We start from the raw sequence: 14,599 nt of genomic DNA on the forward strand, positions 1-14,599 counted from the left end.
CAAACCTTATGGATTATTTCCCAATTTCAAACTTATGTTCTATGAGTTCAATTAAGGTATTTTAGAGTATTCAACTTATGGTGTGAGGGTTCTAACTTGGTTTTGTTTTATAAATGTAAGGTTTTATAAAATGCTACCAAGAGACGAACTTGGTGAATCTCATGATTCCGTTATAATTAGCCGGTGAAACGCCAAAGTATTCTCTACTGCACTTATATGTGGCCTAGAGGTATACTTAGTTGAGGCATTGGAATTTGTTTACATGGTTTTGGCTCAATAGCTTAATTATTTCTAATGTTAGGATTTTTGAGAGACGAACTTGTTGAAAATGGGCCTTTTGAGCCGATGACTTTATAAATCTTTCTAGGATGATTTTATATGATTAATTGATAATATGTGGATGATTGTGGACGATTGAATATGATGTTTATCATGAAATGATATGTTGTTCCATTTTACTTGGTTTATGAAAAGTATATGGAATTGTTGTGTTATTTGGTAGGTTGATGTTGATGTGTGTGATGATGACTCTTAGGCGGATTGTGATTGTTGAATGTGTGGAAATGTATACTTGATAATGCAATTGTTGTTGAGATAGTCAATGTAATTGGAGGTGTACTTTTACATTGGTGATTTGTAAGAGAGGAGGTGTACTCTTGCATTTGTTATGTTGAAGTTCTGCATTGTCGGGTTCTTGTTGTATGTCCATGCATCGTGATCATATTGAGTCGTATGTGAAATGTAAGAGAGGAGGTGTTCTGTTACATAGGTGATTGGTAAGAGAGGAGGTGTTCTCTTACTTAGATGTTCGGTTGGCATCTATTGTTGTTATGGTACCACATGCATATATGTGTCGAGTATAGGCGCATTGCATATTGGAATGAAACCTTGTTGTAATATGTGAATGATGTTTGTTGATGATAAGTGTGTTTGATGAATACATACTTGTGACATTTGGAATTGATTGGTTGATGAATTGTGCAATTTGTTGAATGTTGTGATCTATGTGGATTAGTGTATATGTACATTGGTGGATTTTGTTGACGGTTGTGAATAAATGAATTATGCTCTAATTGCATGTCTTACTTACTTGTGCTTATACACTTGGTGAATGTATTCAATGATAATTATTTTGGTGATAATGATGAGATGAGAATTGTATATGTATATACATATGTTGTGGTGATTTATTTGATAATGATGATTACTTGCTTATAATTTTGAAATGATGAATTGTACTTGTTGAGTTAAGCATGCTAGATGAGTAATGAGGTGAGTAATATTTTAATTGGTTGATGTTGATATTGATGAACTTTTGTCGATGACTTGATTAGAGATCAAATATGTCTGTTATGCTATGATAATAATGTGATAGCTTGAAGTACAAGTAATGGGGGATAATAATCATGTGATGCTAGTATTCTAGGAGGGATGGTTATGTATATGTGATGTGTATGAATCCTTGAATGCTTATGTTTTCATATGTTGATTATGATTAATGTAATGCTTACCCCCAGTGGTTTCGACCGCCTACCTGTCTGTATGGATGGGTAGATGTTGTGCAGAGTAGTCGCTTGGTGAGTTGCTTGTTGGATGTTTGGATAGCGGGAGCTTTCTCCGCTGTCGTGTCTTAGAGTAGGACATGCTCTGATTAGGCGTCTTTTCTTTTTCGTTTTAGAGTGTCGGTTGTGGAACACTTTATTTGTCGGTGTATTTTGACCAAGACATGTATATGTTGGAGATGTATGATTTGTATCCGCTGTGACAGTTGAGATATTTTATATATATGATTGAAGTTGTTTTGGATTTTGTTGAGACGTAGCGTCTATTTCTTGAATATTTGTTATATTCGCGTGTTTTATCGCTTTAATAGAAGTAGGTAGTTACACTTAACCCAATTATAATTCAACAATCTAACTCTGTATAATTGAAGAGAGTATCCCAAATTAGAAAAGTACCCAAAAAAATACTAATAATTGATCCAAAGACTATGAGACAAAATATAAACAACTATTGGAATAAAGATTTGTGCCAAGATTGCCAAGATCTCACTGAATCTAGTGTCATGATTTCGACAATAGATTATAGATAAGGCGTGAAGAGGTAAGGCAACCCGCTTCTTTGATTATTATTATTATACTGATTAATATAGCAACAAAAGCAAAGCACCTATCAACCTCTCTAATCATGTTTTCCTCTATCTTGACTAATTCAAAATTAGAAACCAAAATCGGAGAGTTTATATCATCTGTGTTTCATTTTTGTTGACAATTCTAGGTAGGTGGTTTTGTTTTATCTTACAAACTCTTTTCAATATCTTTTTGCATGTAAATCCAATCCAACAGCTCGACCCATACAAACCAAAAAAAGGGTGAAAATCTCATGTATTATTCCTCCACCAAAAAAATCTTTGATTCCATTCGCTGGAAAACAGTATCGATGTGGGCACACAGCAGATTCTCAATACTCAACAACAATCCAAAGAATAAAACCACTGTAAGCTTAACTTCATAACTTTTACTCTCAATAATTGAATGGTAATCCCTTGATGCATGCTGTAAATGTTCCTGTTATTTTTCTTCTTCGACTCCAAATCCGTTGTTGACTTACAAAGCTTTATATAAATACTCAATAATTATCTCTGTATAGGACACTACGATTGTAAACAGAAATTAGGTAGTTACTGCAAAAACTGTTTAGAATAAAAAAAAAAACCCATTAGTTGAAGATCAATAACCCACTCCTTGAATCATTAAATAAAAAAAATGATACATTAGTTTCTTTAGAACTTAATTAATTGATCTAGCCCGCATCAGCAACAATAATCAAATGTAATTTACCTCTGATCTGGAATGCAATCCTTAAAACATCAAACAAATTTTAATGCACCATCCAATGAACAAAAAGAGTTATAGATATTAACTACATTGCGGAGAAGAAGGAAAATCCAGTTTATTTTAGTTTAGTCTGGGCTAGAATATATGAAAGTGCCTCTACTCAAATGAAAAACCAGTTCTATTTGAAAGATTATGAGATGTGGTATACAATAGGTTCATCTTTGGCTATTCACTGACATTGAGAAAGTATAAAAAAAAAATCGCAAAAATCCCTACCATTCATTTGAATAACGATAATTCAAAGCCATGAGACGATAGATACCTCAGGGTGTAACTCTATCCAGTTAAAATACAAATTGAACAACTTTATGATTATTTCAAGATATTTAATCATTAACTGTAATTTATTTCAATGCATGGAAAAACTTGCACAATTTACGAATGAAATAACCATGGATAAATTTCCAGGTTCTATGAGACGGTAACCTATTTGATGTTCAATAGGTAGGCGTTAAAAAGAGTTCTATAGACCTCAAGAAATTGTGGTGGACATGAGACGAAGAAGACAGACAGTGCATCTCTGCAATCGGCATGGGAGGAAGGACGACGCTATGTGCAAAACTCGTACAAGTTTGATAAGGAGCGAGAGCTAAAGCCAAGTGATACATTGAACTTTTCGGGAGGGGGGAGCGACGATCTGTCATAGTTGGTCATACAAAGCATAAGTTAACTTGGCTAGGAGACGAAAGCGAAATTTTATAGGACCATGAGGTTATTCAGATAATTTTAACTATTAACACCTTACCTTTTTATCTTGTACCATGTCATTGAGAAGGTTTGTCTAATTTTGATCAATACATGTTAGTTTGATGACACACCAATGGATGTGCAACACACTCTTTAATATGTTTCTTAGTGACTGAATCTGTCTAAGTAAGTCATCCTAATATAAACCAGCCTAGGTAATTTGATCCCTATAACTATTACTAGTTCTCTGTTTGTATGTTTTAATAACCATGGATAAGGAGTGTCTGATTTGGATATATAGGTTGCAACTGCTAAAATTGTTTGTTAGTTCTCATACAAAACAACTGTGATGACAATAATGGAATTTGGAGTAAACCATTGGATGGTCTCCTACACTAACTTCAATGCATGATAACTTGATCACAAATGAAATGAGGTCCATACAACCTTAAAAACGCATAATATTCGACTCATTGGCCAGCTTACGGATTACAATATCATCCCTCTCCATAAAGGGGGATAAAGGACACGGAAGCAACAAAAGTAAGGAAACATCCAAACTAAACGCATATAGAGTACAATTAATCAACCAACACCGCAACAAAGACTTTCACATACAAATACACAAAACAAACACTTCGCATCGACATCTACATTTATTGGATGGTCTCAAACCACACAAACATATTCAGGTCCCAATAGCTATATTTTCTAGAAGACTTCATGATAAACAACATTGGTTGAATTGGATGGTTGACCACTATCATCAATTATCAAAATCTTCAGTCCTTTTCTGGTTTTCACACGTGACACAGCAACATACAGTTGACCATGCGTAAAAACATGCCTTGGCAAGTATAGACCAACATTGGACAATGTTTGTCCCTGAGATTTGTTTATGGTCATTGCAAAACACAAACACACAGGAAATTGACGCCTTTGAAATGTGATCGATATATTAACATCCGAAGGAACCAAATTCATCCGAGTGATATAAACCACCTCACCACTGTGGGGTCCACTAACAACGCATGCAGAAATAACATTTTTTCTTAACATGACAATCGTCAACCTTGTACCATTACAAAGCCCAGACGACACATCAATGTTTTTGAGCAACATCATAGGGACACCAACCTTCAAGTGCAACTTATGATTTGGCATCCCAGAACACTTGATATCGTTTAAAAACTCAGTTGTGAAGCTTACACGCATGATCTACCAACCCATGGAAACATAGAGATCTTCTTCGAATACAACACTCCACACACTAACATGCATAGTCGTTAATATTACAAATAACTTTCAACAAACATACATAAACACGGGAGTACATATAACAATCAGATGACAAACGACACAAGAGCCAAATATACTAATTGGCCTTGGAAAGCAACTACTAAGGAAAATTCCCAACTGCAAGTGACAAAGCAGCATCAACCAAATCCACATGTTCTTCTGGAGAACTGGGAACACCTGACACATATGCATAGGAAGAGGATGGTTCATCCAAATTCAAGTTACTAACGAGAGATAAAGTAGTCGAGACAGGTCCTCTATCCGCGCCGGAGGGTGGAACTTCAGCAAATGGGGGTTTGAACACATTGATAAAAGGAGTTGATAAAAAAAATTAAAGTACATTGACGGTATGTTCACGGATAGTGTAAAAACAAATGAAATAATAAACAGAACATTAAGACTTAACAAATGGTTTTGGTCAAAGACTAAATGAAATTATCCATGATAGTACATGTGTGTTTAGAAGCAATTAAAATTCCATAACCCACAGATGACAACAATAACCTCACTATAAACATGGAACAAACCCAACTGACTTGGCTATCTATACGCCATATGCAACACAAATTAAGGAACCAACCAACAGTCTACATAAACAACACATGAGCATTGGCATGACTACAACAAACACAGTAAAATCCTCAACAGAATATGCTGCCTTTTTTTCTTTTTCTTTTTTTGAAAGGAGAATAGGTTGCCTATGACCAAAGGAAAAAAACGAAAGAAACACACATAACCAAACAAATAAGACGCTTACCCTAATTGGAGTATAGTTGTTCCCAATGGCATGGTAATCTTTTTTCTATATCTGAATCATTGGTAAGGCGTACCACCTCAAATTTTTCCCAAGCCTTTCCAAAGGAGGTGTCTTCTTGACAATAAAAAGAAAATCTTTCCCCTTAAATTTCTTAAAACCTTCCTCACTCGGTACATACCTTAAACCTTACACAACATGGGCATATGCAAAAATTATCAATGCATTAAAAAATTATTTAGATGATTGCACCATAACCTAAGAACATAAAAAAAATACACACCAATCTATTGAAATTCACAATGGAAATGCCATAAAGCAGGTGATCAAAACACTGAAATCTAGCAGTGGCGTTGCCATCATCAACAACAATCCACAACCTGCACAATACACAAAGTTTCACCTTTCCTACAAAAATATATGAACAAAGCAGATAAAAACACATGGCTGAGATGAAAAATCCTTACTTGATAGACGCATTGAAAGTAGTAAGGTTACATGTTCCACAAACAAACAGGCCATTCTTTTCATTCATCACTAACCCACACACACACAAAAGATACCATATCTTCCCAACCTGAAAGCAACTGTCAATCCTAGCTTGAACAACAAACAACCCATCTTCGACGGTATGAACCAATTCAGAAACAGGTTTTCTGGGAATAGTCATATTGAACTCGGAATCATGTGGAGTAACGACAAGATATGAATGAGGAACATAACCAACTCTTATTCTTTTCCTAGGCATCACAAACCTGCAAAGAAAAATGGAACCAAAGGCCGCAAATTAGAACGTGATAACAATATTTGATAGCAAAACAATAAATTACCATTACCAGCAAAAACACACTCTAAGAACCAACCTATTCCTGAAAAGAAAAGCCTCAGCAATGACTAGATTGAACAACAACCTTGTGACCTTTTCAACAGATTTTACCAACACAACTCCTAAAAAAATTACACAATCACCAAAACACATCTCAATCAATGAAAATCCCAAACAAAACAAAAAAGGAAATAAACCTCAACCAAACTCTGCACACACCTCCATCCCTGCCAGACTTAACAAACTGGATTACAACTATTGGCAAAACATTTTTGCATCGCCTCAACATATCCTTGAAGATAGCAACATAACTTCCACTCAGTGCACATTCAACCTTCACCCTACATATTAAAAAATCCAAAACGTAAAGAACTCATCAAATGCAAAGCTAATGACCAAACAAACTTTAAGTAAAGGAAGTTTACCTCTCATCAGTAAGCTCAAGTCTAACCACTGTGGACATGTTGTCAGCTGAAGCAACAACATAGTCATAGTATAAGCCAGTCAATAGACCCATGACATATGCAAAAATCATAAAGAAAACAACTTTAAAACACTCATGGCCACAAACCAAACAAAGAGTTTTGAAAACAAACATCAAGTGGACTCACCTACTAAATGACGATTCCCAAAGACACGCTCCCTGATCTCCTTTGAGGAAGACAGTGACACACCAAATCAATTCATCATATAGCTATCATCCAAATGAACTTCCGAGCTTGGAATGAGAGATATCTTGTAGTCATGTGTAGTAGGCATAGAAAACCTAGTATTTCGATACACATTAAAATAGGAAATAACATAGACTTAACCTTCCCTGTCAAATTCCCAACCGGTCTACAACTCGGGGTGGAACAGTAGCGTGGATCCTACCACCCTGCAAACCATGCAAAAAATTTCAAACCATTGTACAAAGCATGGATCTGAAAACAAATAACAACCTCAGATAAAAAAAACACAAAAACAAAGCTTCGAAGTAGTGAGGGAATGAAGGAAAACATCAAACACTTACATCTTGATCAACCAAAATCATCTTAGTTGAGATAAGCTTTCCAGGTATGATAACACTCTCGTTATTCCAAAGCCTTGAAACCCTTGCCTTAATCGTCCATCTAGTGCTGGGAGGCCTAACCCTCGCCACAGGAGTTATAGTACCCCTCACTCTGACTTTAAGATACATAATGAACACTAACTTCTAAATAGATTGTAAAGGTAGGACTTATCTAGTATTTAAAGAAGTGAGGGACAGTGCAAGAATGGTCGTGAGTAAAGCTTAAGAGAGTAAAAGCATACAGCTGAAATAACACATGGACCTCAAATTTATAAAAGTGGAATTCCAAATTGAAATAACACCACACAACTAAATAAATATATAAAATCACACACGTCCGCTTGTTCTGAAAAATACTATTTAAGAAGGTGAAATCCCACCAAGTCAAATGACAGTTGATTTGGAGTGAGTAAAAATCCACCATAATATAAAATCTCCTATAAACTTGTGAGAAAAATTAAAAAAAAATAATGTAAAGAAGCCAGTATAAAAAATGATGTAAAAAAGCCAGTATAAAATGAATTGTCACACCACAATTAGAAAAAACATGATACAAACACATTTATCAATAAAACCCAATCAAGTAATATACAACTTGGGTTAGTCTATCAGCCACCCCTATGACATAAAAGATAGGTCACCTAGTTGTCTTAGTCTAAATCATCACCCCAACAAAAATTTGCATGTATATTTTGGGATCAAAACCACAAAATAAAATTGAACAGCTTTGCATCTCACAAAATAGCAATTTATTGCTTCATCAACGTACACGTTAATCAAATAAATTATATGTAGTTTAATTCAAAAATATTAAAATTATCCAAGAACTCATCAGAGTTGACTTAAAACAAAGATTTTAATACTCACTAACTTAAATATTGACTACTCGACACCGTACACTATGCAAATCATATATATTTTTTCAAAATAACATCTTTCAAATATGATTATTATGAAAATGATGAGATAAAAACGATGAGTTAGAAAGAATGACATTTTAATTTGAGCTACCAAAACAAAATTTTGTATTTTAAACTTTCCTTTGAAAATTCTCGACTAAAAGGGATATATTCGAAAACCATACTACACTACAAATAAAATTATTTCTTTAAAGACAACCTCGAATAAAACTTATTTCGACACCACATGATTTATAAAATTTATGAATGAAATGTTATTGAGACATATGACTAAATTATTTTCTTTAAAATTGTCACCATCCAACTTAGTATTTCTCTAGAATTTAATAAGAAGTTACTAATTAAGAAAAATTTTAAAAAGTAGTAGTCAATCAAGTTGCACCATGAGACGTTGCAGCCATAGGAAAAAAATAATGAAAAATAAAAACATATAAGTTTGCACCACTGCTACAAAACAAAAATTAAGAAAGTGGTAGTCAATAGTCCAAGAGGAAATAGAAGGGTGGGAGAATCGCAAGAAAAGGATGCTCACGCACATACTGGCTTGATGTGAGAAAATAAGCAAACCACCATGGCCTGATATACACACATGAGTCACCCCATCAAGAAACCTTTCCATATTAGTCAATGAACCATACCACAATGACATGTCACACCATAATTGGAAAGAACAAAGAAAGTAACATATCATCCAATACCACCAAATATGTTATAACAATCACCAGGAGTTATAAATAAACAACACAAATTGACGATCATCCCAAAATAAATTGTCCATTACATGACATAATTTTTTCTATGGGTTTTGTATAAACATTACCCAGTTAGTTTGGCTGAATTAAATTACTTTTGGATAACATACCAAAATATACAAATCAATAATTAAAAATGGTCTAAGAATAGTAACTCGCTAAGGTAAAAAACATAAAAACCATCCTTAGTCTACAAACATACACTGAGAAAATATTTGTCTTTACCCAATTCAACCTTAAATCCAAAGTTAAGCCTTTACCATACAACAACAATAAACATTAAATCATATAAAATATAACCAAACTGTCCAGCCAATTCCTAAAGTCAGGAGACTATATACTACAAAATCCTAACAACAAATGCCTGTAGAGATGGATATGTTAATTCAAACCCCCATTCATATAAATATATAAGAAATTCAAAGGATTACATTCATTCACCACATCGTCATCCAAACCCAAGAATAAACACTTAAGCAACTCACTGTTACACACACTTGATCACTATGCTAAAAACCACAATCCCTTGATAGGCAATCATATGCACAAGGAACATCAAATACAACCAAATTACAGTAACATACAAATGCGATATGCACCTTAAGAGTACAGCCAACCGCACATGAGGGGATATAACATACAGCAAATTGCAAGGAAAATAGTTATTCATACTACAACCTAGTTCACACCCAAATGAAACAAAACCCCTGCAGCCAAAACAACATACAATTCATGGGCCCAAATCAACTATTCAGCCTTAACAGGAAGAGCAAGATCAACCTCATCAGCCTCACCAAATAATTCATTCAACTTTCTCTTGACCCTTTGACTGTCCATGTTGCCCACAACTGAATCCTGCATATGGCATTGTAAGTCTTTCCCAAAATTCAGCAATCTTTTCTTAACAGCATGTATCTCCGCATTGGCCACAGCAGATTCAACCACAGTGGATTCAAGAATTTTTCCATGATCAGCATCCTCCGAGACATCAGCAAGTTCATCAACATTATGCACCTCCAAAGCGCTGGAAACAAAGTTAACAGTGTCAGCTCCCTAAAACAAAAGCAGTTTATCCACCAAAACATTATCATCCAAAATTCAAATTCAATAACGATTTTCTGCAATAAACAACAACACAACTCATTACGTGTAACGACCCAGATTTTTCAGACGTTAATTGGCAAAATTCATAGTGAAAAGACGAATATATTTTTTTTAAATAATAAAAGTAACGTGTGTAAAAAAATAATAATAAAAGTAACGTAAAACTCGTCGACTTTAAAATAAACCAATAAATAAGTTTCTCTTTGAATTTTCAAAATAGTAAATTAGAGTTGTCTTACATCAAAAATATAATTTTCCTACGAACAAGACACTTGGCCCTTTTTTTTCTACCCAGGACTAAACCTAGCTGGTCATAGTTCCAGATGCTTGTCAAAAGTTTTCTCAACAAGGCTAATACCAATGTCGGTATATATCAAGCCTCCAAATATGCACCACTGTTTTACTTGCGTACGTCTTCATCTATTTGTTCACTTTGTCTCGGTGTCACCGCCAAGGAGGAAAGACGGTCATCTGTCCAAAAGTAAGGATCATATCTAACTAACAAACATAGTACATATATGCATGCAGATATAAATTTAAACAAAAGATAACCAAAAATAAATAGATAAATAAATAGTACAAGATACATTCCTCAATTTCTTAATCACCACCCCAAGCCTTAATTTACTACTTTACTAAAATGCGTTAATCCATATTGGTCAGTCTATATGCCAATGCTCATGATCCGGATTTCACCTCTAAACGGAGCCAAATGTCCCACCATTGGACAATATACCCCACCATTCGGCAATACCCCACCATTGGATAATAACTCCTAAAAATTCGATGTTCAATACCCCACCATTGGACATTATTTTGAATCACCTAATGCATATGAATCACCACTACCCCACTGTTGGGTAGTAACTCCTAAAACTCGATGGTCAGTGCCCCACCATTGGGCATTTATCTGAGTCATATAATGCATGAATGTCTCCGTAAATACCCCACCATTGGGTAATCTCCTAAAATTAAAAGTTTAGTATCTCACCATTGGATATAGTTTTGAATCACCATTTTAGTTACTTAAGGTTATTCACCCATAAACAAGTAGTATTTATGCTAAAACAACACCACATAAATAATACACATAATATTCATGCCAAAACAACACCACCAAGATAATTATCACATCACCAATATATAACACATAGCATTCATTCCAAAACAACAACACTATGATAATTATCACAACACAAACATATACACACATACACGTACGGAAGTGCGTGGAGTGATGCCCTTACCTTTGCTACAACGGTTCTTAAACTCTCCAAGCAACGGTCTTTCTCCAATATCTCTACACCTTCACAATTAAATATTTACTAGCTTAGTATCAAATTCAATTCCTCTTAATCTTTACTCAAGTTTTCGGTTGGGTTAAGGCATAATTCACCACTACTCTCTCTACTTAATTATTTGGTTATCAAAGTAAGACTTTTTAATTTAATAAGCAAGCATTGCTACCCGACAGGAATATAGCTACTAACTATAATAGAATAATTGCATAAATGCAATTTTATAGTCAATCACCAATGCAATTTAGAGAGTAATATGAATTAGAGTAATTTTGGTTAAACTTAAAAGCATAAAATAATAATCTTTCTAACAAATAACACTAACCTTAAGAATGATGCATTTCCAGTTTTAACTCAACTGAGTCGTTACTGCTATTTGAAATCCAAAATATCATATTAATATCTCTATAATTCCAAGCGGACTATAAACTATGAGTTAAGGGAGACTGATTCTCAAGGTACAGGAGGAAAATTGTTTTCAACAACCAGTAAAGAACTACAAGGATCCTTCTAGCAAATCCTAATACTAACAAAAGTTGCATCATAAACCTATAACTTTAAAAGTAATTTTCAGAAATTTGACTATATTGATAATTTTCCTAACATCTAATTTCTACTAAAATAAATCATAGGATGTGAATAAGTGATAATCATCACAAAAGGAAAAAACCTTTATTTTCTTAATCATGAATTAAAAAAAATAAATCTAATAATCGTAAATTTCATGGCATAATGGAGACTTGCTTCCAATCACTCATATAATAAGTTGTTTTCAAAAATCCTAACAGCTAAATGTTAGTTTTCTAATACCCAATAACCGTTAATTGGTTCTATAGTTTATCTTTGTATCATTCGTAAAGGAAAAAAAACAAGGTTTTCATTCTCACTCTTTTAATTAACGGTTCTTCTATCATAGACTAGTGGAAAGACTTTGTTTTACTGACCACAAGATTGATATTAAAAATAGAAAAAGAGGAATAAAAGTTTTCTTATGATTACAAGTCTCGAAGATGTCTCTTCTTGCCTTTGAGTTCTCTCTCATTCTCTCTCTCTCTCTCTCTCTCTCTCTCTCTCTCTCTCTCTCTCTATGTTTTTAAAGTGTAGAATCAGTAAAGTGATGAATGAATGAGATGAGGTAACCGATTGTTATTATAGTGAATTAATCCTCCCACTCCCACTAACTCATTTCTAAATGAGCGGCACAAAATCATGGAGTGGAAAGTGGTGTGTCATGGTCATATGAATAGGGAAGAAGTTGTATCTCCTACTTTCTAGTAATGAATGAAAATGAACGTGTGATTCCTAAGTAAGTAGCATAAAACTAGAAACAATTGTAATAAAACTAAATTAGTAACTTAATAAATGTCACCCATTTTCCTACCCTAATATAATAAAGTAAATATTCATATAGTTTGCTAAAATAATATAAAATAAAATAAGACATCAACTGAGGATTTGACCATAAAATGAATAAAAAAAATCAAAAATATTTTTTCTTAAGAGATAAATAATATCATTACTTAATAAATCATACCGATAATATATTTTTACGTCGAATTGTCATAAAATACTTTAGCATAAAAATAAAAATAAGATAAAATATTAGGATCTTACATTACAAACCAATGAACTGTATGTAGAGTGATTAGGATCCAAAAATATTTCAAGCAATGAATCATCGGAGAAAACCCCAAGGACATCATACTCCATAAATGAAGGATCTTGGCCTTTCAATCTCTTAGTAACTTTGAAAAGCAATGGATCACCAAATAAATCATCAAGCTCAATGGGTTATAGACTGGAACCTTCACACTGCACATCAATAACACAAACTGAACAAAAGAAAGGGGTATAACAACACACCGTTGTATACCATGACTAATTACTATAAGGCATTGTATATTATAAATCATTACCAATGACATCAACGTCTTGCAAGTATCACGTGCAATGGCCCTAACAACATCATCGCAAAGAAGAAACGTTGTCTCACTCTCAAGGGTACCAACATTGACCTTAAGCCTAAACTTGAAGTGAATATTCACACTCCACACAATTAAAAATGATTCGGCAATAAGGATCACGTGGAACACACATCATAGAATAGCAAATCACAATGGCAATTCCCTCCTCACGTGAAGAGCAAAACTCAGAAAAACATGTCACCCTTTTGTCCCCAACAAAATCAGAAAAGTTAGCCATGAGGAAGGAATGGAGAGGTGAGAAAGAAAGGCATTAACCTACCAACATATAAATAGAGATATATGGCAAGTGAAGAGGGAAAACCCACAATTCAAAAATTCTCACTTTAGGAAAGACATACTAATTTATTATAAAAATAACCGCAGTTAATATTATTTTACTTTTAACTACACCAACACATGGCCAATGTAACACCCTATTTCTATTAAAGCGATAAAACAAGCGAATATAACAAATATTCAAGAAATAGACGCTACGTCTCAAAATAAAACCAACTAACATCATGCATATATATAATATTTCTACGGTCAAAGCGGAATACAATTCATAAACTTCAATATATACATGTCATGGTGTTTACGTTGGATTTTCGTAAACAACCGCTGGTTTACAAATGGTAACTTGCAAGATCAACCAGTAAATCTTAGGACATATTGTGTTTGTTCTTGTTGTTAGAAATTCTGCGTTTTTGATGTCAAAAATATAAGAAATATGATAAAAACAATCGAATTCAATCCACTTGAACTCAATCGAACTTAATAAAATAAAGTGCAAGAACACTTAAAGAACAAAGGGTAAATTGCATTGATTAAACAAAGGTTGGTACACAGATTCATACATTGCAACTTGTGACTCGTTTCTCGCTTCCATACGGATACTTTGAGTATAAGTTAGTATGACGGAATTGTGACCCGTTTTTCCTATGAAAAACTACTATTTATACTAAGTCTAGAAATAACTACACTTCTTTGAAATTCAAACTACAACTGCCACAAGTCGACAGTTTTCCTTATTTGAAAACAAACTTA

General features: G+C 33.8%; 1 protein-coding gene and 1 long non-coding RNA gene across 2 annotated transcripts; both read right to left on the reverse strand.

Annotated features, from left to right (window-relative positions):
- Positions 1-4,295: 4,295 nt before the first annotated feature.
- LOC146955092 (uncharacterized) lies at positions 4,296-4,799 on the reverse strand. Its single transcript, XM_085747688.1, has one exon. It carries the CDS (start codon positions 4,797-4,799, stop codon positions 4,296-4,298), a length of 504 nt encoding a protein of 167 aa, XP_085603814.1.
- A 4,929-nt stretch (positions 4,800-9,728) lies between these two features.
- LOC146955093 (uncharacterized) lies at positions 9,729-13,905 on the reverse strand. Its single transcript, XR_015007982.1, has 3 exons — positions 13,203-13,905; positions 11,538-11,596; positions 9,729-10,210 (listed from the first exon to the last, which is right to left on the reverse strand). It is a non-coding gene; the product is annotated as an uncharacterized LOC146955093 (long non-coding RNA).
- Between the last annotated feature and the right edge of the window lie 694 nt (positions 13,906-14,599).

Source organism: Medicago sativa, chromosome 1 (assembly GCF_051527215.1).
Source record: "Medicago sativa cultivar Bolivia chromosome 1, Bolivia_mono, whole genome shotgun sequence".
Classification (NCBI taxonomy): Eukaryota; Viridiplantae; Streptophyta; class Magnoliopsida; order Fabales; family Fabaceae; genus Medicago; species Medicago sativa.